The sequence below is a fragment of the Scylla paramamosain genome, chromosome 23, assembly GCF_035594125.1.
Source record: "Scylla paramamosain isolate STU-SP2022 chromosome 23, ASM3559412v1, whole genome shotgun sequence".
Lineage (NCBI taxonomy): Eukaryota > Metazoa > Arthropoda > Malacostraca > Decapoda > Portunidae > Scylla > Scylla paramamosain.
Window position 1 is genome coordinate 16,385,006 of NC_087173.1, and position 23,581 is coordinate 16,408,586.

The following is a 23,581-nucleotide window of genomic DNA, read 5'->3' on the forward strand; positions in this document are numbered from 1 at the left end:
AGCGAGTATGAGTGACCTTGTAAACTGCTGAGTGATTATGCCATGTAGCATTTTACAGGAATACTTTTAATCACAGCAATAATGTTATTGCGTAATGCTTATTGGTAAATTACATGCTTTTTAACAACATTTGTCAAGCTAAAAGATACTGCAACATTCCACAGCCTGTAAAAAATAAGATAAAAACATTTGTAATTTGAGCAAGTGACACCTCTGAGGCTGTGACAATGCCATCATCTGTCCATCACCTCATAGCTACACGCATAGTACACCCATACATTTTCAACTCCTCTGACAGGTAAACAAAGCCTTAAAATGCATATGTGTATAGAACATTTTCTACTTAGAATTACACGTTCTTTCACCTCTTTCAGTATTTGCAGAAACTCGCATTACACCTTGTATGTGTTCAGTATATCAAGGGTTTACTATAATTTATGAAAATTTAAAGAATTAACCAGGCTTTTTTTGGCCTGAAAGACAGAGCCAGCAGGGATATGTGTAAAAAATATGGGAATATGCAAGACCACAATTAGCTTATCATGAAAACCGAACAGTGAATAAGCGGGGGAACATTGTATACCTTATTTAATTATTTATTTATTTATTTTATTTATTTATTTTTTTTTATGTATGAGTGCTACAGGCCAATGGCAACAAAAATATTGGATAGAAAAAATGACCATTTAATGCCAGAGATGTCAGATAGAATGATTAAAAAAAAAAAAATGTGTCTTTAAACCTCCCTCTTGAAGGAATTCAAGTCTTAGGAAGGTGGAAACACAGAAGCAGGCAGGGAGTTCCAGAGTTTACCAGAGAAAGGGATGAATGACTGAGAATACTGGTTAACTCTTGCATTAGAGAGGCGGACAGAATAGGGATGAGAGAAAGAAGAGTCTTGTGCAGTGAGGCCACAGGAGGAAGGGAGGCATGCAGTTAGAATGATCAGAAGAGCAGTTAGCATGAAAGCAGCGATAAAGGATAGCAAGAAACACAACATTGCAGCAATGAGAAAGAGGCTGAAGACAATCAGTTAAAAAAAAAAAAAAGATGATAAGAAGAAAAGCTTTCCATTTCATCCAGTCTAAAATAGCAGTGTGAGAGGATCCCCCCCATACATGTGAAGCATATTCCATACATAGACAGATAAGGCCCCCTTTTTTTTTTTTTTTTTCTTATGTAGGAGGGGCACCAGCCAAGGGCAACAAAAATTGCAACCAAAAAAAAAAGTCTGTACAGAGTCAAAAGTATTAGTCAGAAGTTACAAAATAAGTGTCTTGAAACCTCCCTGTTGAAAGAGTTAAAGTCATAAGAAGGTGGAAATACAGAAACAGGGAGGGAGTTCCAGAGTTTACCAGAGAGAGGATGAATGATTGAGAATACTGGTTAATTCTTGCATTAGAGAGGTGAACAGAATAGGGGATGAGAGAATGTTACTGTATGTAAAGCGTATGTACCTCACGGCATTATTCCTCGGCATATATACTCGTAAGTGAAATGTTCAATAGTTTTCTATTTGCATGAAAACGTGTAATATGTGTGAGTATCAGTATTTAATGCTATATTAAGCACCGAAGCCGATGCTCACTTGTTAGTAGTGTGGGGTTAACCTGCTAGTCGCCTGCGGGCATCACTCACGGCCAAGTTGCGCTCAGACAAAGACGGGCAGGATGGTGACCGAGGTAAATACTTTAATTTTGTAGTTAAAACTGATTGTCATAGTGCTAAGTCAATTGCATGTATTGTTAATGAATATTGTAATATGTTGAAAGTGTTTAATATCAGTGTATAATGTTATTTTGTAAGAAATTGAGACCGAGAACTTGTTCGCAGTTCTTACGGTCATGCCTACCTCATCAATAAACGTCAGAGAGAGAAATGCCTTTCCTCGACCCTACGATGATGGGTGTGATCAGTAAAACAGATCACCTGAGAGCCAATTGATGCCCAGCCGGTGCGGCTACAGTAAGAACTCGGCCTACAAGCAAGAAATTGGCTCCATGTGAAACCGCAGCAAGAGTGAGTCACAGGACGAGGGGACGCTGACATAAACCTAAAGGTTGACCTCTGAGGCCCCGGGGTCAGCTCTACCCTTGACGACAACCACTCCCTTCTACCCACTGTGCCTCGCCACCATTTTGTAGAACCCATGGTCACAGGCAAGAAAGTATAATATTATGTATGTGCACTGAATTGAGTAGCCTAAGTGAAAATTACCCACAATTAGCTAGTATTAAGAGTGGTAATTTAATTGCTCTTTCAGTGTCTCAGTATTGACACAATTAAGTTGTTAGATATGTCTGATACTGAGGAAATTAATGCCGTAGATGGCCTTAGGGAAGGTGAGGGTGAGCAAGTGGACAGGGATCAAACTTGTAATGAAGAAGTTAGTGTCAAGGAGCGAGTGCCAACCGATAAAGGAAGAGAATATCAAGTCAGTGTAACCAAAGGAAGAGCAGAGTCCTGTAAGCGTAAATGGAGCAGTGTTACCAGCAAAATTAAGAAAGGATTAAAAATTGTAATTAGCCCCTTTGAATTAGAGCCCATGTCAAGTGAAGTAATAGAGGCATTTCATCAGTATTATGTGGAATACACAAAGCTGGTGGAACTAGAGCCAGAAAGGTCAGAGGAGCTAAATGAAGAGCTGGAACACAATCAACAAGTTCACCATGAAATATTAGAAAGTATAGAATGTAAAAGAAAAGAGTTAAAGAATGACAGAGGATCAATTTGTTCTAGCAAACGGTCTAGGCATTCTAGAGTCTCATCTACTTCATCACATTCATCAGCAGCACAAAGAAAGCAAGAAGTAGCAGCAAAGGTAACCAGACTTAGAAAGGAAATGGAATATCATGATAGCTTAGCAGAGGCAGAAGTTATGTTAGCTAAGACAAAAGCAGAGGCAGAAGTTATGTTAGCTAAGACAAAAGCAGAGGCAGAAGCAATGTTCTCAAAGAAAAAGAAAGAGAGAGATTTAGCTGTTGCTAGTGCAGAACTTAATGCTCTTAGCTTAGTTGAAGAAGAAGTAAAAATGCTTCCAGGTAATGATGAAAGTGTAGAGAAGCAAAGTTATCTTCAACAATACATAGAGTCACAAAATGAAATGAAAGCACAAGTAATTGCAAATCAACAAAGTGATAATGCCATGCCTCACAAATATGTTACATTCCATGACCCACAGAAACCTTCTTCTTGCAATAGAGATAATGAATTGATGACAAATGAAGTACATGGACAAATATTTAGTGAACCTCAGGTAATAAATCTCAACCCTACAGCTCAAAGTCTTGTACCAAGCCCTCGTAGACACACTCATAATGTCAACATGCCTAATAATGTGAATAATGTGAGACAGAATCATCAATCCTTTTCCCATCCTGGGGGAACCTTTGCAATCAACATACCTGATCCCAAGTGGAGCCTCCCTCCAATAGAGCCTAACACTTTTGATGGAGAACCCATGGAATTTCCAAGTTGGTTGAAAAACTTTGAAACTTATGTAGAGTCTAAAACTTCTATTGGTAAAGAGAGACTTGCCTACTTAGACAGGTATACAACTGGTGAGGCAAAGGATGCCATTAAAATGTTAATGCACTTTAACTCTGATGCTGACTATGTGCAAGCAAAGAAAACTCTTAGTGATAGATTTGGAAACAAAAGCATCATAGCTGATGCTTACACGAATAAGTTAATGAATTGGCTACCAATCTCTCCGCATAATGGTCCAGCATTAACAGCATTCTCAGATTTTTTGAAGTGCTGTTTAGCTGCAATGAAACACACTTCTTATTTGTCATTTCTGAATGACCCTAGAGAGCAGAGAAAGGTGCTAGCAAAACTCCCTGAACATGTTGTTCATGACTGGAGAAAGCAAGCGATGATATATCTTGATACTAACAGTAATAACACTTCTAGTAGCAATGAAGAGCACCACCCACCCTTTGAAATGTTATGTGAATTTGTCCAGAAAGAAGCAAAAGGAGCAAGCAATCCATTTCTTTCCTGGAATTCAGTAAGTAGGGAAGTAAATGACTGGATCAAAACTCAAACATGGGCAACCAATTGGAAACCAAGGGAATCAAACATCATGACAAAGAATAGAGGGAGTAGAACTTTCATGGCTAAAGCAATTGAGGAAAAACCAATGTGGTCATTCCAAAGTAAAGTAAATGTACAAGCCAACAAACAGTATCCCAAGGACCTGGAAAGGAAAGGACAATTCTGTCACTACTGTACAAAGGATCATGATTTAGATGATTGCAAGGAATTTGCCAAACTTGATGGTAATACTAGGTACAAATTTGCTAAAGAAAAACGGTTATGTACAGGGTGTCTAAAAATGGGTCACAAAGGAAAGGATTGTAGAAGAAGGAAAGTTTGTAAAGTATGTCAGAGATACCATCCCACAGCTCTTCACAATGATGACATGACAAGAACTGAGAGCCAAAAGGTGCCAGCACAAGCAACTCAGCCTAAAGATGATAAACCCACAGTAGTAGCCAATAAGGTCAAAGTTACAGAATCAGTGACACATGACATGCACACCATGATAGTTCCTGTATGGTTACATCATGTTAGTAATGAAGAGAATAAAGTTTTAGTGTATGCCCTGCTGGATGAGCAGTCTGATGCTTCATTCATCAAGGAAAGCACTCTGAATAAATTGGGAGTTAGTGGACCATCAGTGTCACTCAATATCCACACAATAAGTGGAAAACAAATCACTGATTCTATCAAAATTCATGGACTTAAAGTAAGAGGTTATAATGAAGAAGTGGAAATATCAGTCCCTTCAGCATATTCAACAGAAAACATTTCAGCTGGACAGAGTCAGATACCAAGGCCCGAGACTGCTTGTGACTGGCCCCACTTAAAGGCAATCTCTGACAAACTAATGAAATATGACCCAAACATTGACATAGGACTTCTCATTGGTCTTGATTGTGCAGAAGCCATTATGACAGAAGAGCAAATAGCAGGTGATAGCAAGAAGCATCCCTATGCCCGTAGGACAGAGCTAGGTTGGGGGATCATTGGTAAAATCTCACCCCATTCAAGTCCATTGGAGGATACAGTGGTAGTCTACAGAACAGTGACACAAGAAGTAGAAATCAATGAAGAAAAGAGGGTTAATTTCTTAGTGGTTCCTACTAAAACCAAAGAGATGATTAATCCTTCTCAAGTGAGAGATATGTTTGAACTTGACTTCAGTGATAGAAAGTCAGCTGACACTCCATTATCATATGAAGATAAAAGGTTTATGAGTAAGATGAAAGAAGGAGTACATCAGCTGAAGGATGGCCATTATGAGTTGCCCCTTCCTCTTAAAGATGATAACGTCAAGCTTCCAAACAACAAACTATTAGCAGAGCAGAGACTCAAGAAGTTAAGAGCTAAACTTGAGAAGGATAATCAACACAAAGGTGATTACAAGGTGTTCATGGATGATATGATTACAAAAGGTTATGCAGAGGTTGTACCGACAAAGGATTTAGTTAGGAATGATGGTAAGGTCTGGTACATTCCACATCATGGAGTCTATCATCCAAGAAAGCCAAAGAAGTTGAGAGTTGTCTTTGACTGTAGTGCAAACTACAGGAACCAATCATTAAACAGTCACCTGTTACAAGGCCCAGACCTTACCAACAAACTTATTGGAGTGTTGTGTAGGTTTAGGCAAGAAAGGATTGCACTTGTATGTGATATAGAAGCAATGTATCATCAAGTGAAGGTCAACCCAGAACACAGAGACATGTTAAGATTCCTTTGGTGGGAAAATGGTGACCTTAATAATGATATAGCTGAATACAGGATGACAGCTCACCTGTTTGGAGCTACTTCATCTCCAAGTGTAGCCAACTTTGCTCTTAAGAAAGCTGCAGATGACTATGGATGTGGATCTGATGCAGCCAAGTTTGTAAGAAACAACTTTTATGTTGATGATGGTTTGAAGTCAGTAGCTACAATGGATGAAGCTGTCACTCTTATTCAGCAGAGCAAAGAATTATGTTACAAGGGAGGTTTTAACCCTCATAAGTTCTTGTCAAACAACAAAGCTGTATTAGCTGCAATTTCTCCTCATGAGAGAGCAGATGGAATTAAAAGTTTGGATTTTAGTAAGAATGAAGACACACTGCCTATAGAAAGAACTTTGGGAGTTGAGTGGTGCATAGAATCTGGCACATTTCAATTTAGAATAAAGCTGAAAGACAAGCCACTCACCAGGAGAGGCATTCTGTCAACAGTGAGCTCTATATATGATCCATTAGGTCTAGTGTCACCTCTCATACTGACTGGAAAGCAAATTTTACAAGAATTATGTAATAATGCAGTTGATTGGGATGATGAGGTGCCAGATTATGTCAAACCTAAATGGTTAAAATGGAAGGATGAGCTGCACAAACTAGATCAGTTAAAGGTACCTAGATGCTACAAACCTGATGACTTTGGGGAAGTAGAAAAGGTTGAACTCCATCACTTTTCAGATGCCTGTCAAGAGGGATATGGCCAGTGCTCATATATTAGATTAATTAGCAAGACTGGCCAAATTCATTGTGCATTAGTAATGGCAAAGTCACGTGTCACACCTCTAAAAACCATAACAATTCCCAGACTAGAACTAGCAGCAGCAGTGGTGTCAGTTAGAATCCATAAACTCTTGAAGGGAGAACTTGAGTATAATAATGTGGAAGAAGTATTTTGGACAGACAGCAAAGTAGTCCTTGGTTACATTGCAAATGAAGCAAAGAGATTCCATGTATATGTTGCAAATAGAGTAGAAACAATAAGAGATCACACTTCACCAGATCAGTGGAAATTTGTAGAGACGCAGTATAACCCAGCAGATCATGCATCTAGAGGCATGACAGCAGATGAATTGTGCAATAGCAAGATCTGGTGGAATGGCCCAGAATTCCTTTGGCAACATAGCAAAATGGATAGCCATTCCCAGTACAAGGTCATAAATGAGAATGATCCAGAAGTGAAGAAAGTTGTATGCCATGCAGTAGGTACACAACAGCCCACAGATATACTAGAAAGACTTGAGTATTTTTCTGATTGGTTTAAAGCAAAGAGGGCAGTTGCTGTATGCCTCAAGCTTCTGAACAGCTTCAGAGGAAAAGGTGATGGCACTACTAAAGTAAAGGGAAACACATATAAGCCAGTAAATGTAGCAGAAGTGTCAGAAGCTGAAAATGTAATTATAAAACAACTGCAATCAAAGGCATTCCAAAAGGAGATAAATGTACTGAAATCATCTGCTAACCATAATTCTTTAATTAAAGGAGACAATGGCAAGGGAACAAAAGTGATAGACAAGACCAGTTCCCTCTATAAGTTAGATCCCTACATTGACAAAAATGGTATCATGAGAGTAGGAGGAAGATTGAGGCTTTCTAATATGACAGATGAATCCAAACATCCAGTCATCCTCTCCAAAACATCTCACATAACCCAGCTGATAATATGCCACCATCACAAAAGGACAAATCATCAAGGCAGGGGCATAACTTTAAATGAAATCAGGTCATGTGAATACTGGATAGTAGGAGGATCATCCCTAGTATCAAGGCACATTTCAAAGTGCATTATCTGTCGTAAGGTTAGAAGTACAACACAGGGACAGAAGATGGCAGACCTGCCTATTGACAGACTAGAACCATCACCTCCTTTTACATACTCAGCAGTAGATTTCTTTGGCCCTTTCTATATCAAAGAGGGGCGTAAAGAGCTTAAAAGATATGGAGTGCTCTTTACTTGCATGGCATGTAGAGCTGTGCACATAGAGACAGCCAACAGCATGGATACAAGTTCCTTCCTAAGTGCATACCGTCGCTTTGTAGGAAGAAGAGGGCCTGTAAGACAGTTGAGATGTGACCAAGGAACTAACTTTGTAGGAGCCAAATCAGAGTATAAGAAATGCTTGAAAGAATTAAATAACAATAAAGTCAGACAAGAACTCATGAAAGATCAGTGTGACTGGATTGTTTTTAACATGAATGTACCCAATTCCAGTCACATGGGAGGTGTTTGGGAGAGGCAGATACGCACAGTGAGAAATGTACTCTCTGTGTTGCTTGATCAGCATGGTACCCAGTTAGATGACCAAGATCTGAGAACCTTCTTAGTTGAAGCAGAAAACATAGTTAATGGTCGTCCCCTAACTGTGGACCATCTTAACTCCCCAGAAAGTCCTACACCGTTGACACCCAGTAATTTGTTAACTATGAAAACAAAGGTAGTACTGCCTCCTCCAAGCATTTTCATTAAGAAGGACCTGTACTGCATAAAGAGATGGCGCAGAGCACAATACCTGGCCAACCAGTTCTGGTCCAGGTAGAAAAAGGAGTATGTGCAATTCCTACAACTTAGAAATAAGTGGACAACACCAAAGAGGAATCTCAGTGTAAATGACATAGTTATCATCAAAGATCAGAATTTAGCAAGGAACCAGTGGAAACTGGGAAGAGTAACAGAAGTATCTCATGATCATGATGGCCTAGTAAGAAAGGTTAAGGTCCTGGTTTCAGACTGTAATCTCGACAACCAGGGAAGACACATAAAGGCAAACAGGACCATCATAGAGAGGCCAATACATAGTCTAGTATTGCTGTTAGAAGTTAATGCATAATAATAGACCGGAACATCCCCGCCAAGGAGCCAGTGTAACAAAACATATTATGTGCTAATCCTAGTTTTAAGGTACATAGTAATCTTAATTTAAGGTAAATTGTTACACAATTTAGGGGAGCCATGTTACTGTATGTAAAGCGTATGTACCTCACAGCATTATTCCTCGGCATTTATAAGTGAAATGTTCAATAGTTTTCTATTTGCATGAAAACGTGTAATATGTGTGAGTATCAGTATTTAATGCTATATTAAGCACCGAAGCCGATGCTCACTTGTTAGTAGTGTGGGGTTAACCTGCTAGTCGCCTGCGGGCATCACTCACGGCCAAGTCGCGCTCAGACAAAGACGGGCAGGATGGTGACCGAGGTAAATACTTTAATTTTGTAGTTAAAACTGATTGTCATAGTGCTAAGTCAATTGCATGTATTGTTAATGAATATTGTAATATGTTGAAAGTGTTTAATATCAGTGTATAATGTTATTTTGTAAGAAATTGAGACCGAGAACTTGTTCGCAGTTCTTACGGTCATGCCTACCTCATCAATAAATGTCAGAGAGAGAAATGCCTTTCCTCGACCCTACGATGATGGGTGTGATCAGTAAAACAGATCACCTGAGAGCCAATTGATGCCCAGCCGGTGCGGCTACAGAGAAAGAAGAAAGTTTCGTGCAGCAAGGCCATGGGAGGGGGGGAGACATGCAGTTAGTAAGATCAGAAGAGCAGCTGGTATTAAAACAGCAGAAGATAGCAAGAGATGCAGCACTATGGCGATGAGAAAGAGGCTGAAGACAGTCAATTAGAGGGGAGGAGTTTATAAGATGAAAAGCTTTTGATTCCACCCTTTTTAAAAGAACAGTATGAGTGAATCTCCCCCATGCATGTGAAACATACTCCATACATGGACAGATAAGGCCCCTGCACTGTTAGAAGCTGTGGGGATGAGAAAAACTGGGAGACAACTCAGAACACCAAACTTCATAGAAGTTGTTTTAGGTAGAGATGAGATGTGAAATTTCCAGTTTAGATAATAAGTAAAGGACAGACCAAGGATGTTCACCGTACAAGAGAGGGACAGTTGACTGTCACTGAAGAGGAGGGGATAGTTATCTGGAAGGTGGTGTCGAGTTGATAGATGGAGGAATTGAGTTTTCAAGACGTTGAACAATACTAAGTTTGCTCTGCCCCAATGAGAAATTTTTGAGAGGCCAGAAGTCAGGTGTTCTGTGACTTACCTGCATGAGCTGTTTAATTCCTTAAGGGTTGGATGTTTATGAAAAGACATTGGAAAGTGCAGGGCAGTATCATCAGCGTAGTAGTGGATAGATCAAGAAGTTTGGTAGAAGATCATTAAAGAGTAACAGCAAGAGAGTGGCTGACAGGACAGAACCCTGAGGAACACCACTGTTAATAGACTTAGGAGAAGAACAGTGACTGTCTACCTCAACAGCAATAGAACGGTCAGAGAGGAAACTTAACATGAAGTTATAGAAAGTAGGATAGAAGCCGTAGGAGGGTAGTTTGGAAATCAAATCTTCCTGCTGAGGGTAATTCAAAAACTTTAGAGGCAGAAAATTAAAGCAAAAGGATGGTAGTCTGAGGGATTAGAGCAATCTCCCTTTTTAGAAATAGGCTGAATATAGGTAAACTTCCAGCTGGAAGGAAAAGGTAGATGTTGATAGACAGAGTTGGAAGAGTTTGATTTGGCAAGGTGCAAGCACAGTTTTGAAGAACAATCAGGTCCATGAGCATTCCAAGGATTGGGGCCAGGAAGGGCACCTCCGCTTTACAGGGGCCCTAAGGAGGGATTGGAACAATAGGACACGATACAGAGAAGCACAATGGAGATTGGGTGACAGCATAGGCAGAAGGATTAGAAGTAAGGAAAAGGTCAAGAATGTTGGGTGTATCCCATAGACGGTCAGGAATATAAGTATAATTTTAAAAAAAACATAATGCAGGGTGATGTCAACAGATACAATTAAAATAATGGAGAAAAGGATGAAGAAATAAATTGTACAGAAGGGAAGAAGGCAGTGGTAAGATAAAAAAAATACTCAAAGAGCGAAAGTTAAGACAAAAAAAAAATGTATGGAAGGGAAAGAAGAAAACTGATCAAATAAAGGACAAATGAAAAATGTACAAAAAGGAAAGACAAGAACTAATCAAGTAAAGAACAAACACAAAGAAACAAAAATGTACTGAAATGAAAGAAGATAACTAATCAAATAAAAACTAAAAATAAGAAAAAAGAAAAACTAATCAAATAAAGAACAAAAGTAAAGAAAAAAGTGTACAAAAGTGAAAGAAAACTCATTAATCCAAAAAAAAAAATGCCCAGAATGATAAACTCCACAGGTGCAGTTACCTGAAGAGAACAAGGGTTATATAGAAGTAAGAATTTATGTAACACTCATCAGTAATCACCTCTGGGCGTCTTGGGCTTCAGATCCGTCGCCTCATGCACGCTGACGTGTAGAGTGATGTGTGGGGACTGGATGGGGAGGGGGAGAGGGGCGAGGGTGATGAGTGACAAGCTGGCAGCAGATGTGGTATGACACTACTACTACTACTACTACTACCACCTCTCTCTCTCTCTCTCTCTCTCTCTCTCTCTCTCTCTCTCATCCATCATCTGCTTTTGCTTTGTTTGTTGTTTATCATTTGCTTCAATCTAGCATGTTAATTTCTTTGTCATTCTATCTGTCTGTTCATTTAACAATATATATATATATATATATATATATATATATATATATATATATATATATATATATATATATATATATATATATATATATATATATATATATATATATATATATATATATATATATATATATATATATATATATATATATAATTACTCCCAATGAGGTCTAAAGCACGGGATGTGGGGATGCTGTGAACTTATCATTAAACCCAGCTGTGACCTCACTGCACGTTTCCCTTTGTGTCTCACAACACAAGGGGGCAGTCATAGCCTGCCCTCTAAAGACAACTCTCTTCCTCCACACAAAACTACAAGCACCTAATAGCACACAAACACTTCACTCAAAATTTCAAAATTCATGGTGATCCCTACACCAGCCTCGGAGTCCCCATCTGGGGAGGGGACCATAAATGTCCCCAGGTCGGACTACCTTTCTGTTGATGACCCTAAGTATCTTGACACCCCCCTCAACTTTTTCTTCATTAACTTCTGCAACATTTGCAGTCTAAGATTTAATTTTCAATCTGTAGAACACCATCTCTCCTCTTCTAAACCTCATCTTTTCCTCACTGAAAGTCAGGTGTCTGAGGCAACTGACAGTAGCCTCTTTTCTGTTCCCTCCTACTCTCTCTATCCTCATTTTCGATCCAAAGCTGGATGTTGCATTTATGTGCGCAATGACTTAACCTGCTCTCGTGCCCATGCTCTTCAATCTTCTGAGTATTCCACCATCTGGCTACAACTACAGAATCACTCAAACTAAATTTATCCGTGCTGTATATCTCTCACCTAACTCGTCTGACTATAAGAAATTCTTTGACTACTTAACTTCCAAAGTGGAGCACGTTCTGACTCTCTTCATTTTTGCAGAGATCTCCATTCTTGGAGACTTCAATGTTCACCACCACCTTTGGCTTTCCTCTCCCTTCACTGACCATCCTGGTGAACTAGCCTTCAACTTTGCTATCCTCCATGACCTAGAGCAACTGGTGCATCACCCTACTTGTATTCCTAACCGTCTTGTAGATATGCCCAACATTCTTGACCTTTTCCTGACCTCTAACCCTTCTGCTTATGCTGTCATCCCCTCTTCTCCGTTGGGCTCCTCCGACCACAATCTCATATCTGTATCTTGTCCTATCACTCCAATCCCTCCTCAGAATCCCCCTAAGCGAAGATGCCTCTGGTGTTTTGCCTCTGTTAGTTGGGGGACCTAAGGAGGTATTTTGCTGATTTTCCTTGGAATGACTACTGCTTCCGTGTCAGAGACCCGTCTTTGTGTGCTGAGCGCATAACAGAGGTGATAGTGTCTGGCATGGCGGCGTACATTCCTCACTCTTTTTTCTCGACCTAAACCTTCCAAACCTTGGTTCAACACAGCTTGTTCTCATGCTATACTTGATAGAGAGACGGCCCACAAAGGGTACTTAAGCCTTCCATCAAAAGAATCTCATGCACTTTATATTTCTGCCCGGACCCATGCCAAGTCTGTTCTCCAACTAACCAAAAACTCCTTCATTAACAGAAAGTGTCAAAACCTTTCAAGATCTAACTCCCCTAGTAACTGCTGGCACCTAGCCAAAAATATCTCCAATAACTTTGCTTCTTCTTCTTTCCCTCCTTTATTTCAACCAGATGGCACCACTACTATCACATCTATTTCTAAAAAGCTGAACTGTTCATTCAAACTTTTGCTAAAAACTCTACCTTGGACGATTCTGGGCTTGTTCCTCCCTCTCCTCCACCCTCTGACTACTTCATACTAGCTATTAAAAATTCTTTGTAATGATGTTTTCCATGCCCTTGCTGGCCTAAACCCTCAGAAAGCTTGTGGACCTGATGGGGTCTCTCCTATTGTTCTCCGAAACTGTGCCTCCGTGCTTGTACCTTGCCTAGTCAAAACTCTTTCATCTCTGTCTGTCAACATCTACCTTTCCTTCTTGCTGGAAGTTTGCCTACATTCAGCCTGTTCCTAAAAAGAGTGACCGTTCTAATCCTTCAAACTACCATCCTATTGCTTTAATTTCCTGCATAAGGGAAGATTCTTAAACATCTATCACTTCACAGCCTTCTATCTGATTGCCAGTATGGGTTCCATCAAGGCTGCTCTACTGGTGATCTTCTGGCTTTCCTTACTGAGTCTTGGTCATCCTCTTTTAGAGATTTTACTGAAACTTTTGCTGTTGCCTTGGACATATCAAAAGTTTTTGATACAGTCTGGCACAAAGCTTTGATTTCCAAACTACCCTCCTATGGCTTCCATCCTTTTCTCTGTGACTTCATCTCAAGTTTCCTTTTATGACCGTTCTATTGCTGCTGTGGTAGACGGTCACTGTTCTTCTCCTAAATCTATTAACAGTGGTGTTCCTCTGGGTTCTGTCCTGTCTCTCTTCTTATTATTCATCAATGACCTTTTAAACCAAACTTCTTGTCCTATCCACTCCTACGCTGATGATACCACCCTGCACTTTTCCACATCTTTTCATAGACATCCAACCCTTCAGTAAGTAAACATTTCACGCAGAGAAACCACAGAACGCCGGACTTCTGATCTTTCTAAAATTTCTGATTGGAGCAGAGCAAACTTGGTAATGTTCAATGCCTCAAAAACTCAATTCCTCCATCTATCAACTCGACACAATCTTCCAGACAACTATCCCCTCTTCTTCAATGACACTCAACTGTTCCCCTCTTCTACAATGAACATGCTTGGTCTGTCCTTTACTTATAATATGAACTGGAGACTTCACATCTCATCTCTAGCTAAAACAGCTTCTACGAAGTTAGGCATTCTGAGACGCCTCTGCCAGTTTTTCTCACCCCCCAACTGCTAACTCTGTACAAGGGTCTTATCCGTCTACGTATGGAGTATGCTTCACATGTCTGGGGGGGATTCCTTTCATACTGCTCTTCTAGACAGGGTGGAATCAAAAGCTTTTTTTATCTCATCAAATCCTCTCCTCTAACTGACTGTCTTCAGCCTCTTTCTCATTGCTGCAATGTTGCATCTCTAGCTGTCTTCTACCGCTATTTTCATGCTAACTGCTCTTCTGATCTTGCTAACTGCATGCCTTCCCTCCTCCCACGGCCTCACTGCACAAGACTTTCTTCTTTCTCTCACCCTTATTCTGTCCACCTCTTTAATGCAAGAGTTAACCAGTATTCTCAATCATTCATCCCTTTCTCTGGTAAACTCTGGAACTCCCTGCCTGCTTCTGTATTTCCACCTTCCTATGACTTAAATTCCTTGAAGAGGGAGGTTTCAAGACACTTATCCTTCAATTTTTGACTACCGCTTTGGACCCTTTTATGGGATTGGCATCTCAGTAGGTTTTTTTTTTTTTATTGGATTTTTGTTACCCTTGGCCAATGTCCCTCTTACATAAAAAAAAAAAATATATATATATATATATATATATATATATATATATATATATATATATATATATATATATATATATATATATATATATATATATATATATATATATATATATATATATATATATATATATATATATATATATATATATATATATATATATATATATATATATATATATATATATATATATATATATAGATAGATAGATAGATAGATAGATAGATAGATAGATAGATAGATAGATAGACAGACATATATAGACAGATGGATGGATAGATAGATATAGATAGATAGATAGATACCTACCTATCTACACACACACATACATACACACACACATGGAATTTAGACTATTATTTTGTGTTTTGATTATTGCTGCATTATTACGACTTAAGTGAATTATGTGAAGCAAATTATTATCAGGACAAAAATGTGTAAACTGCACCTAAAAATATCAAGTAGTAAATAAATAAATGAATAAATAATAATAATAAAAATAATAATAATAATAATAATAATAATAATAATAATAATAATAATAATAATAATAATAATAATAATATGAAGAAGAAGAAGAAGAAGAAGAAGAAGAAGAAGAAGAAATATCTTGATAGTAAGCAAAAATAAAAAAAAGTAAGGGACTGACGAATTCCACATTATGGAGTACAAACATCGAGCAAAACTCCGGATGATAACTTAAAATTTAATTTTACTTTCTTGATCGAAAAAAAAATTATATGAGAGAGAGAGAGAGAGAGAGAGAGAGAGAGAGAGAGAGAGAGAGAGAGAGAGAGAGAGAGAGAGAGAGAGAGAGAGAGAGTGTGTGTGTGTATCACACAACCACCATACAATACAAATTAATAATTTAAATTAATGTTGAGAGAGAGAGAGAGAGAGAGAGAGAGAGAGAGAGTTCTTCAAGTACCTTTAAATTAGAAGTATGTTTTGTTCATTATAACCATGAAACTTCACTTAAATCAAATCAACCGTATCACTAAACTCTCACTCACACCTTTCATGTAGTTACAGATCTTCAAATAGCTTTTAGTATCATATATTTCTCGTATATCACAGCTATAAACGCTTATTCAAACAAGAACCATATATCACTAAACTAAAAAAAAAAAAAAAAAACTCACATCTTTCTTCTGCGCTTGTTCTTTGATCTGCACCATGGTAGCCTCGTCCACCTCAAACAAATCCTTCAGCTCCTTCTGCAGTTCATCCATAGTGGGAGTGTCCTGAGTGGCTGCTCCCTCCAAACCTGTTTCAATCACTGCTGCCGACGCCCTCCTCGCTGCCTGCTGCAGTAAAGGGTCCGGGGTCGAGTGGAGGTGGAGGGCTGAGTAAAACACGTCAGACAGCTGCTGCTCCTCCTTTGAAAGACGAGAGAAATGACTGTTGGTTAATGGTATTTGTAGTAGTGGTGGTGGTTGATGGTGTTCTTATTCAGGTACACTGGTTTGATGCCCTTCGAAATTCATTCTCTCTCTCTCTCTCTCTCTCTCTCTCTCTCTCTCTCTCTCTCTCTCTCTCTCTCTCTCTCTCTCTCTCTCTCTCTCTCTCTCTCTCTCTCCAGCATTTCAGTGTAACAGACGCTTTTGTTTATTTTATTTATTTATTTACTTATTGACACACACTGTAGTCGCCAGCTGTGTCGCCTCACAAGGTCCTGTGAGGCTGGAGGCGAGAGACTAATACGAAGCATGTGTAACACTAAAGAAAAGCCCCGAGCACACTAGCGACTTTGTAGAGTCACAAGTGGCTGCGTTTTGTGGCGGGGATATTTTCTCCCATAGGTTCCCATTGTTTTCAAGCTTTGTCGATCACACTTGTGTCTGTGGCTCGCGACTGTGGCAAGCTGTCGCTCGTCCCCGCCACAAACAGCGCATTTTGTGGCGGCGTTTTGTGGCTGGCTGAGAGCACACTAGCGACCTCTGGCGACCACATGTGGCTGCTAATCAGTGATGCAGGAAACTTCGTAGAGGTGAGGTGTGGCGACCAAATGTGGCCGGGTATTCAAAACATAACCACATGTGGTCGCCACATGTGGTCGCAATTTGTGGCTCTAAAAAGTGGCTAGTGTGCTCTGGACCGCCACTTTGCGCGGCCACTTGTGGTGCCACAGAGTGGCTAGTGTGCTCGGGGCCAAAGAGTAGAAACTAAGGAAACTGCATTCATTATAGTAGTTAATTGCAGCAGTGAAGTTGTGTGGGAGGAACTAGCTTAGCTGTAGAGAGGTAGTGAGGGTTGTGTTTACGTGGTAAAGTTGATGACATGGCGCGTAGGGTAGATAAGACACAGAGGGATCTCTGTAAGGGAACAACAGGTCACCCGAGGTCGCATATCTGGCCCAGCGGCCTCAGAAGGGGGCAGATTGTGTCCAGGCTTCAGAGAGAGAGGTGTCGTGACTCGCTCTGCTTTCTCCATAAACCTTAGACCCTCAAACGCCGATTCTCATAGTCGTAAGTGTTGCATTCTGGTTGTCAAAGTACACTGAATATTGAATATTATTATATGTATCACATTTGTGTCTATTATTCTGAGAGCTTGTTAAGGCGTAAACCATCATGTATTTTGGTTATTATATCGCTCTCTATTATGATGGAATGTTATCTCTTTATGATGCTTATGTGCCTTACATGCATGCGGATGTTTTATTGTATTCCAATACTCGTGCTGATGTCAAATTAATTGTCACTACAGGTTAACCGCATTAAAGCGAGTAAACGACTGGGTCGTTTGTCATCCTGATCCCTTACAGACGTGACGGCGTCTACACACACACACACACACACACACACACACACACACACACACACACACACCGCGCGGGAAATCCAACGTAGTACAGCGCGTGGAGCATCAGCCTATACGGCTGACGCTTCACGCTGTACTACTCCATAATGGACCTGTTGGAGGCTCTCCTAGGTTGTAAATACGTGGAGAGGAGGAAAACTTGTGCTTTCCCTTAAAATATGTAATTAGTGCCTTAAAAAGGTCGAGAAAACGTTAAACTGTGACGGAGGAAGGACCGCCCCGTTCTAGAAAGGGAGGGACCCCGCATGTAAACAAAAGCAGCGGTAGTCACTAGTTTTTTTCTTGGATTTGAAGAAAATTATGTGCTATCGGATAAAATGACCCTAAGGAGACTGGTAATATGCTAAATGTTTTCTTACCCATCTCAAGTTTGGAAACGAAAATATTTTTTTTTACTTTTTAAATTAATCTGGTAACCCTTTCCGTCGGAAATCAGCTTTTTTTTTTTTTTCCTCCCCATCCCCCTCCCCTATAGAAGGCACGCACGGTTCTATTTCCTATCGTTTTCGGCCCTATCCCCTATAATCTTAGAGGCCTGGGTCCGTATACATAAACATTTTTAATAGGCTAAAAGTACTTTTAAGTAATCAGTTTTACTTTTACTGCTAAACGTTCCTTAAAAGTAATACATAATCACTTTTAATACCTAAAAGACTTTTTTTGCGGCTGGGAGTGGTGAGGGGTACTCCTAAGCGCCTAAAATTACTTGTAGGCGGCAGGATGACAGCCCAACACCTCAATTTTCAGTAGAGGAGAGGCGTCCTACCAGAGTACAGTAGCGTTCAGCTGATCGACAGAATTCTTCCTGCCTTTGGTGATATACTATATGTGATAGAACCTGTGAGGAATGTATTAGGAAATTGCACTGTAGGGAGTAATTAGATTTTTGTTGTCCTTGGTCGGTGCCCTTCCTACATTAAAAAATAAATAAATAAATAAAGGCCAAAACTTCGGTACAATGCAACCAAACCATCAGCCAAAACCCTTGAGGCGCTCTCTCTCTCTCTCTCTCTCTCTTTCTCTCTCATGGAAGTTATGAGACAAACACGCTATACAAGCTGCAGAATTCCCCACTGTCATTAGTGTTATTGATGGCACACATATAAGATATAAGATGTATCCTGAGATTAGGAGGCATAATATGTAAATAAGGCATGAAATAAAGCTAACTGTGGAATGCAATTGTAGCTCATGACACCGAGATCCATTTTAAATTGTGTTTTGGCAGTGTGTATGTGTAATTAAATCTTTCACCACACAGTCCAAGTAACTGGAATTTATCTTTCTGCATTCAACTTAATAACCTAACCCAGACATTCCATAATCCCTTGCTGAGAGTAGGTACAATTTAGCAAATCCTTCTGAATTCAACCAACTTAACCAAGTCATCTTACAGCTGCTTGTAGGGAGTGGAATTTAATAAAGATAATTGCATTCAGTCTAACTCAACCATCCCCACAGCTGCTTGCAGGGATAAGCAGAATTTTTAAAAATAATTTTGCACAAAGCAGAAACTGGTGTCATCCAATTATCCTGAATAAGCTGCCACCCTCTTTCCTTGGCCAAACTGCCACCACCATTGTTATACTGACATCCCTGGGGCGGGTTCGAGTCTGAACTCGCCTCATGTACATAATTAAACTCATAAAATATGTCAATAGTCCGGTCCTTTTTTTATCGAAAAGTGAAATATAAATTAACATTAAATACTTTTATGTACTGTTTTGACATTCAAGTGCAAAAACATAATAGTTAGGGTCTTTCTTAGGCGCTAAACATAGCATGTATAGGGAGTTTAGATTTTATTTTTACTTTTAGTTGAGAGTAAATTTAAATGTCTTTCAAGGGTTTTTATGTATACAAGCTGGTAAGAAAGCGGGTTTTTTTTTGAATGGGGAAAGCGAAAATACGGCTAAATACCGCCTTTTACCACCAAAAATAAATAGGGAGCTACCTACTATTGCTGCTGTTCTTGTTGTTGTGATCACCGCCATATTCTTGATCTTCCTCTTGCTGTTAGCATCCTAACCTAATTAAACTAATTAAACCTAGTCTAACCTAAATAAACCGGTAAATATGAAATTAAGCTGTAGCAGCAGTAGTGCAGCCCCCACTACAGTGGGAGCACACAATATCAAACATGAGCCATTGGTGAATCCTCAAAATGTTTTGTTTCCTCCGCTACACATCAAACTGGGTCTCATGAAACAGTTTGTTACAGCTCTTGACAAAGAATCTGCTGCCTTCAAATATTTTCAAGACTTCTTTCCTAGGGTTTCAGAGCCAAAGGTGAAAGCTGTTATCTTCACTGGACCACAATTAAGGAAAATTATGGAGTGCTCAGAATTTCTACAGAAGCTCACAGAAAAGGAGAAAAAAAGCTTGGGAGTGTTTCATTGCTGTAGTACAAGGCTTTCTTGACAACAACAAAGTTGATAACTATATGGAACTGGTTGAAGCTTTAGTGAAAATCTATGGTGAGATGGGCTGCAGAATGTCCTTGAAGATCCACATCCTAGATGCTCACCTCAACAACTTCAAGGAAAATATGGGAGCATATTCTGAGGAGGGGAGCACTTCCACCAAGAAATAATGAACTTTGAACAGAGATGTCAGAGGCATTTGGGGGCTCATACGTGAAAGTGATTTGTTGTATTCACGCAAATCAAGAAAACTTTATTTTTAATCCTAAAAATTAGTTTCAGAAATTCTAAAATAAATTTTTGTCATTTGAATTTGTTTCTTATCCAAAAATGGTGAAAATGGTGAAATTTAGCTATTTTGGGGCAAAAATTCATTTTAAAAGCCACAAAAGCAAAGTTTGACAGTAATAATGGATATTTTTTTATTGTTTTGCAATGAAAAAGAGTTAGAAAATAACACTTGCTTGTCAACGATAAAAATTGTGTTACATAGTGTTATGCTAGGTTGTTAAGTGATACAGAACTCTCACCAAAGAAAGTACTAGAAGAAGAAAACAAGTCAGTAATTATGGGGGATTTTAACTGTAAAGAGGTATGCTGGGAGGAAATGTCAATGGAAGGTGGCGAGAACTCATGGGGAAATATATTGCTAGACACGATGATGGAACACACTACGACCCAGTACGTCCAAGACAATGCCAGATTTAGAAATGATGAACAACCGTCAAGATTAAAGCTAATATTTACGGAGGAACCAGAGATTTTGGATGAAATTATATATAAACACCTCATTGGAAAAACTGATCATATATTATTGGAACTAGAACTAAAAGAAGATATGAACATAGGAAGGAAAGAGAAGCATAAAGAGGGGAGACTAATATATAGTAAAACAAACTTTAGTGGACTCAAAAAGTACTTCCAGATTGGGATGAGTTTTATATGGAAGAAGTGAGTGTGGAAGAAAAATGGAAGACCCCGATAGAAATCTATAATAAAGGAATGGATAAATATGTACCAAGATTAAAACATGGAAAGGCAAATATAAGAGTTTTTTAATAGAAGGTACACTGAACACTGAAACAAAGGAAAGAAGAGATAGAGCATGGAATTGATGGAGAAAAGGAAATCCAAGGAAGTGGCAAGAATATGCAAATGCAAGAAATGAGTATGTACAAATATGTAGATAGAAGAGAAATTACGAGAAGAATATGATTGAGGAGTGTAAAGACCAGCCAAAATTCTTCTAAAGATATGAAAATGGAAAACTGAAAAACAAACAAGAAATAGAGAAACTGTGCCAGCATAATACAGAGTACAATGAAGGCTTGGAAATGGCCAAGGTCATGATTGAATGAGCACTTTCAAGTTTTTACAGAGAGAATGGCTGGAATGAGGATGAGCAAACACAAAGATGGAAAAAGAAGTCATACAACAAATAATGAAACCAAAGAGGAACCTAGATGGGAGAAAATTACACGGACGAGACAGAATTGCAAATTAGACATTTAAGGAATGTAAAGAAGAACTAGCAAAGTATATGGTATAATAAAGTGCTTTCTTAATAAAGGAAAAATACCAGGAGTCTGAAACAAGGCTAACGTCATGACAATATATAAAGGAGGTAATATAGAGGACCCAACAAATTACAGGCCAGTATCTCTAACAAGTATCATAGCCAAAATCTGAGAAAATTATCAAGGATAGACATATGGAAAAAACATCTAGATGAAAACAGAATACTAAGCCCAAGACAGTTAGGTTTTACAAAAGGAAGATCGTGCACCAGAAATTTAATAGGTTTCTACTCTACATGAACAGACGTATATAATTCACGAAAGAAATGGATGGGCTGACTGTGTTTTCTTGGACCTCAAGAAAGCTTTTGATAAGGTGCTGCACAGAAAATAAATATGAAAATTTGAGACCATAGGAAGGATACATATATCAGTTGCATCAGTCATAATTACTATTATATCTATATATTCATCATTCATATATTTCATATCACATGCCCACATGGCCAGCCTCAGTCTATTTGAACCTTTCTCCTCCCTATCACTCTCTCGAGGGAATACCACACCTTCCCTACATTCCTGCCAGTCCTTAAGAAAAATACCTGCATCACCTTCTTGTCATTCCTTCCTGGTCATTGGCCAGAATAAGAAGCTCTCTGATTGGCTCCTTCACACCATTTCCAAGCACCTCATTGGTCATTTCTTCATCTTAGAGACTATATCTATAGTCTATATCCACTTCATCTTGCATAAATAGAGCCTGTACAGGTAGCCAGGATCAGTTCATATCAGTCCAGAGTTCACATCAGTAAGACAGAGAATCAGTCCAGAGAGAGAGAGCACATCAGTATTGTCACATCTGTCATAACCTGTGACTCAGTATCATGCGTGTACATCCTATCTATCATTAAATCAAAAACCCTCATTAACTTTGTGTTCTTTTACTCACACAGTCTATCATAATCCACCCACTACCCATGGCCTCCACGCTACCAACAAATATCCAGCTACTACCAAGTCCTCCAGAGTAATCACCACATACCAAGAATCTCATCAATATAGTGGTGGCCAAGTCTATCTGATACAGTGGATACCAACAATCTAACCAAAACAGTAGTGACAAACAATATAAACAAGACAGAGGTAGCAATAGTGGCATACCAAATCCCATCTGATACAAGAGTGGCAAACTAAATTTATCCAAAACAGTAGTGGCAAACAATATAACCAAGACATACAAGGAAAATTATTAGATTGGATGAAAGATTTTTTAAACAGTAGAACAATGAGTGATAATCAGAGACAAGAGTTCCACTTGGAGAGAAGTTATTAGTGGGTTTCACAAGGATCTGTGCTGGCTTCAATTATGTCTGATATATATATATATATATATATATATATATATATATATATATATATATATATATATATATATATATATATATATATATATATATATATATTGTTACTCCCAGAGAGAGAGAGAGAGAGAGAGAGAGAGAGAGAGAGAGAGAGAGAGAGAGAGAGAGAGAGAGAGAGAGAGAGAGAGAGAGAGAGAGAGAGAGAGAGAGAGAGAGAGAGAGAGAGAGAGAGAGAGAGATGGTAGTGGATGGGATGGGGAGAAGATATTTTGCTGATCTGATAAAGTTAGCCTCGGCTGGGTTAATGGAGGTCAGATAGGGACTTCAAAGACTCCACACAAGAAACATGTGTAGGGGACACCCAACTCTGCCCTGCCATGGGGCAGAAGCAGGTATACTGTAGAGGGGAGCAGACGTTGTGAACGAGTCTCGCAGTGAGAGTGATTTCCAATCTACAGGAGTTAAATGACCCACCAACACATGAGTGTCTTGACTACAATATACTCAGTGTAACATATATGGCCTGTTTTATGTAAGAGTGTACAGAAGCACAATTTGTAATCTTATTTTGTAAGACTGAGACTGTTAAGCTGCCAATGTGTGTAGTAACATAAACCTATAATCCTATTCCATATGGCTGTGTGTTAAATTACCAATATATATTTGTCTTTATGAGAATTTGCTTGTGTTCCCAGGTTTTGACCGATTCAATCAATACATCGAGTCATCG

The 23,581-nt window shown here is 39.0% G+C and overlaps 1 protein-coding gene and 1 long non-coding RNA gene across 17 annotated transcripts in view; one reads left to right on the top strand and one right to left on the bottom strand.

The window, feature by feature from the left end:
* Nucleotides 1-23,581, bottom strand: part of LOC135112281 (protein unc-13 homolog D-like) — a 149,296-nt gene that overhangs the window by 116,359 nt on the left and 9,356 nt on the right. For 12 of the 16 annotated variants that reach the window (XM_064026570.1, XM_064026572.1, XM_064026579.1 and 9 more), the window contains 2 exons: nucleotides 15,870-16,106; nucleotides 11,060-11,126 (listed from right to left, as the gene is read on the bottom strand). In XM_064026570.1, coding sequence (XP_063882640.1) covers nucleotides 11,060-11,126; nucleotides 15,870-16,106 — 304 coding nt within the window. Of the gene's footprint in view, nucleotides 1-11,059; nucleotides 11,127-15,869; nucleotides 16,107-16,356; nucleotides 16,375-18,196; nucleotides 18,364-19,508; nucleotides 19,742-23,581 lie in introns of those variants that run through there. The other 4 variants (XM_064026575.1, XM_064026580.1, XM_064026581.1 and 1 more) reach the window with 4 other exon arrangements.
* On the top strand, nucleotides 16,518-22,736 carry LOC135112283 (uncharacterized). Its single transcript, XR_010274258.1, has 2 exons — nucleotides 16,518-17,195; nucleotides 22,444-22,736. It is a non-coding gene; the product is annotated as an uncharacterized LOC135112283 (long non-coding RNA).